Raw genomic sequence first — 4,965 nt, 5'->3', positions numbered from 1 at the left:
ACTGCAGTGCTGAGAATGATCCACCACCCAAATATTACCTGCTCTGTGAGGGTCCATGGGGGTCCTGACCACTGAAGAACAGGGTAAAAGGGGGCTAACAAAGTATGCAGAGAAGCAGATGGACTACAGTCTGTAACTGTAGAACTACAAAGTGCACCTATATAGTAAGTGGAGCTGATAAAATGGACAATGAGCGTAGAAACAAGGAGGTGGTCATAATGTTATGCCTGAATGGTATATAGTGTATTTCATTAGTTGAAACCAATCAATTTATATTGCTGTCCATTTGTAGGTCAATTGAGCAACATCTACTGCTAAACTTAGAAACCTCTGAAGTCTTTTACTCCCAGACTTCTGCCAGCTGTCACGGCTGAAACTCCAGCTCAGAGCTAATATGGAGGAAATTAAAATCTGGGGAATTTGAACCGACACCACAACAAAGAACTCAACCAAGAGAGGGAACCAGGCATAACCAAGTGAGCCCTGATGTATTTAACCCATAGAGTCAAAAGTCAAAGTGCTAGCAAGACCACAATGTTCTCAGCCAAGCAATCTGTGTCTTTTATCTAATCTGTTTTCATCAAACCGTCATCAGGACAGGAGCTTAACCTCATGTCCCTCCTTCAAGACGTGTGGAACAGGCTGAAAGTGCAGTGCCGTAAACAACTCTGTGATGTCTGGAACCCTAACATGACCCCTGTCTGCCGAAACACTGCCCTCTCCCACTGCAACCTCGGCTTCCACTCCTCTATCTGTGACCTGGCCCTCCAATCTGGACCTCCAACCCTCAAGCTTGGAAGCCACACCTTGACCTTCAGACATGGCCAGTGGGTGAGGCATGGCGGAGCCCGGGAGAACGCCAGGCTTCAAGGCCTACGCTGGAGGCTGCAGAAGCTGGAGGAGGAGAACCGTGAGTTGAAGTTGAGGCTGGAGATCCTGATAGACATGCTGGTGGACACCACAGTCCATATGCATACCTTAGAGAGGGAAGTCGGTCAGATAGAACGAGTCAGGCAGTTCAGACACCCTGAGAAAAATGTATTGTACGCCAAACGGAAGGGTCCATCAACGTCTGGGTGAATATGGTCAAATAGGAGAGGGCATTTGAACCTGGAGGAACCTGGAGGAACCTTACCTGCTAAGCAGCTTCTTCAGCTGGTTAAAAGCCATTAATAAAGAAATCACATTTGAAGGTAACCAAATGAGTCGTGTGCCAGCATCTCAGCATCCCATGAGGGTTTTCAGCTGTATAATGTGTATAATGACAGTCATTACATTGCACAGCTGAACTGTAGTAGCAGTAGTTTTATAGACAACACTATTCATACTGTGTCTAAAACCCATAAGCAACAATAACTCAAGAATACTCCATAACTCAGTGCAGGTCAAGGAAAGTGTGTCACTTTGGCATGAGCTTTGCATGAAGGTGAGGTTTAAGTTTCTATTCCTTTTTAGTTGCATTACATTTGGGCAACACTTTATTTGGAGTGGTTCTTTGTAGATGATTAATAAACTCTTAACAGAGTATCAGTAACACATGAACAACATATCAGTGAAGTATCAGTAGTGAAGCATCTGAATACACTGAAGTAAATATCTTGTAGATGTTCTGTTGATACATTACTTACATTAAGTAGATGTGTTGTTAATGTGTTACTTCCATTACGCAAAACCTAACTTCACTAACCTTACCAAACCTAACCCTCACCCTGGTCCTAATCCTAACCCTAACCTCGACCCAAAACCTAATCCTAACCCTCATATGTTTTTGCCATGTTACTGAGAGTCTGTTTCATCTAAAAAGCACCAATCAAAATACAGTGTCACCTACATTTGTATCTCTAGTGAAGAACTAAAGAATTCAGACATAAACTTATTTAAATTTAACATATTTAAATTAAAATTTACTCAATTTTCAGTCAAAACAGCCAGTAGATTAATAATTTTATTTTCAGGAAAAAAGCAGAAAACAACAGAAAAGTACAAAGAAGCCTCAACAACTAAATACAAAATCTGATTCTCAATGTTTCTGTGTCCAACTTTGCCTTTATATCTTTTTGGGAGACACTTAGTTTTTCAAAGAAATCTCCAAAGACGTCTTAGAAGTTGGTTGCATTTTCTGCTTGGATAAAATCCGAAGACTTTCAGTAATGCTGAGTTCTGGGCTCTGCAGTGGTCAGTTCATTGTTCTGAGAAAACAAGCAGCTTCTTTGATTTACAAATTTTCTTCTTGACAGCTGCACATCCTTTCAGACCCACAGCGCTAAGTCGTCTTCTCGCAGTGGAAGGATGGACAGAAACACCTGTGGATGTGTTCAGATCTGAAGAGTAAGAGTGGAGCTTGACGTTCTCCCCTTCAAATGATGAAAGTTCTGTTTATCTGATGAGGACAGTTTTGGTGGTCTAACCAAACTAACCATAACCTGTACTAACTAACCATAACTTGTACTAACCTGTACATAACTAACCATGCTAGAGTCCTGACAAAGACCAAAAAATTTGACCATATATCCCCAATCCTGTCGTCGTTACACTGGCTGCCTGTTAAATTTGGTGTAGACTATAAGATCCTTCTATTAACGTATAAATCATTAAATGGCTCCGCAGTATCTTAGTGAATCAATTCAGTCATACGAACCGACAAGTACGCTCTGCTCACAAAATAGCAGCCTGTTGACGGTTCCTAGAATTAGAATAACCACAGCAGGGGGTCAAGCATTTTCCTACGTAGCCCCAAAATTGTGGAATCATCTCCTGACCTCTGTCCGGGACTCAGACACACTCTCTACATTTAAAACTAGACTCAAAACTATAAATATCGGTTTGCACAAGCATTTTGCTAGTATCATTTGTTGTACTATTAACTCACTAATATCGCTCCATAAATGGACCTGTCCTGTTAATCAATTTCTCTCTCTCTCTCTCTCTCTCTCTCTCTCTCTCTCTCTCTCTCCTTTTATTTGAGCCCTTGAGCAACATCTGCCTGAGTCGCCACATGGGAGCCACCAGAGCTGCTGGAGTCACCAGAGCTCCATCTCTGTTGGCTGATCTGCACCATTTTGACCACCATGGAGTTTCATGCTGTACAAAGCTGTGTAAACCTCACCTGCATGAACTGACCCTCATGACGATGCTGTATTAGATAGCTTAAGCTATCTAATTAATCATTGCTCCGTCTGTTTTTCCCCGTTTTTGTATTCTAATATTTTATACTAACGCTGTTTGCTATCTGGTGTCGACCAGAGGAGGATGGGTTCCCCCTTTTGAGTCTTGGTTCCTCTCAAGGTTTCTTCCTCTTGCTCTTAGGGAGTTTTTCCTTGCCACTGTCGCCACTGGCGACGCTCATGGGGGTTCGGACCCGGATTTTTCTGTAAAGCTGCTTTGTAACAACACCTGTTGTAAAAAGCGCTATATAAATAAACTTTGGCTTGACTTGACTTTGCTGAAACTAACATGGCTTACTAATATAATGTGGTGCTGGTTTAGAAGAAGATGCAGAAAACCATGTGCATACAGGCAAATGACCTTTAATTGAACAGGCACTTCACCAGGTAACAAGAAATGCCCAGCCCAGCGATCCCCCAACACAAAACAAGGGCAGGGGGTACCCAACATACCAACTGATCAACACCAGCCAGTTGAAACAAAAAAAAACAGCAGTCACACAAACTGTAGGGCTACAGATCCTTTTAGAGAATAAACAATCCAACAACACAACAGAATAAAAAACAACACTGCCATAATACAGGATCTGCATTAAGGTCGAAAGCAGCTAACCTGCAGTGGGGAGCATCCACACTCACCTGTGCTTATGAACAAGAACATGCAGAGCTGCACACACACAGAGTAGAACATGAATGACAACCAATTAAAGTACTAACAACTGAGCTATAACAAACTATATAAAACAACTACATAAAACATTTTCCTACATTTCCCAAGTAAAACAGACTAAACAGACACAAAGAGACTCTCTCGTAAAGGAAACTAACACCTTGGACACTTCTGCGCTGTTGAAAAAGAGCAGACAGAAATAAGTTTGTCTAAATAACAGAATTACTAATACATTATCAGTATCTGCAACCCTCTAAAACCCATGTGTCAAACACAAGAGTCAGGCCCATGACACAGTGCTATTCGGCGAGGTGCACTACAGTCCCCAGCATGCACTGCAACATAGTGTGAGTTCTGACCCCCAACAACAATCTATAGGCCAGCGGTTACACAAAATGACAAGATGCCTGGTGTTTATGAAAAAACTACCTAAATTTATTTTTATTTATAATCATTTGAGAATAAGTACTCAGTGCCTATTTTGCTGTTGCAGTTTTGTAAAACCGTGTATCTCCATTTTTGTCGTTTTTCAGTCTTTCACATAATTTGAAAAAAATACCTGTTGGTCTTTACATTTTGTGCAAATGTCGTGATGAATGGGCCAAAAGAAACGGCCCAAAATGACTTGGAAAAGAAGTCTGGTTCCATAGACTTACATTAAAAGTAAAGTATGTTTTTTCGTTCTCCTGTAAAGTTACCATTAAAGATATGAGGTTTTGTTCCGACAGCAGCGATGTTTTCAAGTCAAGTCAGCTTTATTGTCAATACTACAATATGTACAGGACATACAGAGTATTGAAGTTGCTTTACTCTCAAACCCCATAGTGTAGTGATAACATTAAACATTAAATAGACTGTAATAATTTTGAATAAACACGGCAAAAGGTCTAGTAAAAATGAAATAAAAACACAGCTGAGATTTTTAAATATGGCGTCTTTAGTGGTTGAGTTTGACACCCCTGCTCTAAAACTTCAGATTTTGTTGTTTTCAAAGGGGGGAACTTATGGGGGGAACTTAGCCCCTCCTGGTTCCCCTATAATTTTTAACTATTTCTGTTAATGTTTCTTAGAACCAGCAGATCTGATCTTCTGTTGTGGTAAAACATCTGCAGTCTCTCTGACACAGTTTTG

At 40.9% G+C, this 4,965-nt stretch overlaps 1 protein-coding gene across 1 annotated transcript; it reads left to right on the top strand.

Moving 5' to 3' along the window:
- Nucleotides 1–612: 612 nt before the first annotated feature.
- On the top strand, nt 613–1,080 carry LOC118806346 (protein chibby homolog 1-like). Its single transcript, XM_036567752.1, has one exon. It carries the CDS (start codon nt 613–615, stop codon nt 1,078–1,080), a length of 468 nt encoding a protein of 155 aa, XP_036423645.1.
- Nucleotides 1,081–4,965: the final 3,885 nt, after the last annotated feature.

The sequence above is a fragment of the Colossoma macropomum genome, unplaced genomic scaffold (assembly GCF_904425465.1).
Source record: "Colossoma macropomum unplaced genomic scaffold, Colossoma_macropomum, whole genome shotgun sequence".
Taxonomy (NCBI): Eukaryota; Metazoa; Chordata; class Actinopteri; order Characiformes; family Serrasalmidae; genus Colossoma; species Colossoma macropomum.
The sequence above is the reverse complement of the archived record's forward strand: the minus strand, read 5'-3'. Positions and strand labels throughout refer to the sequence as shown.

What these genes read in the sequence shown, in the direction of transcription:
- LOC118806346 (XM_036567752.1), top strand. Translation starts at nt 613, where the DNA reads ATGTCCCTCCTTCAAGACGTGTGGAACAGGCTGAAAGTGCAGTGCCGT.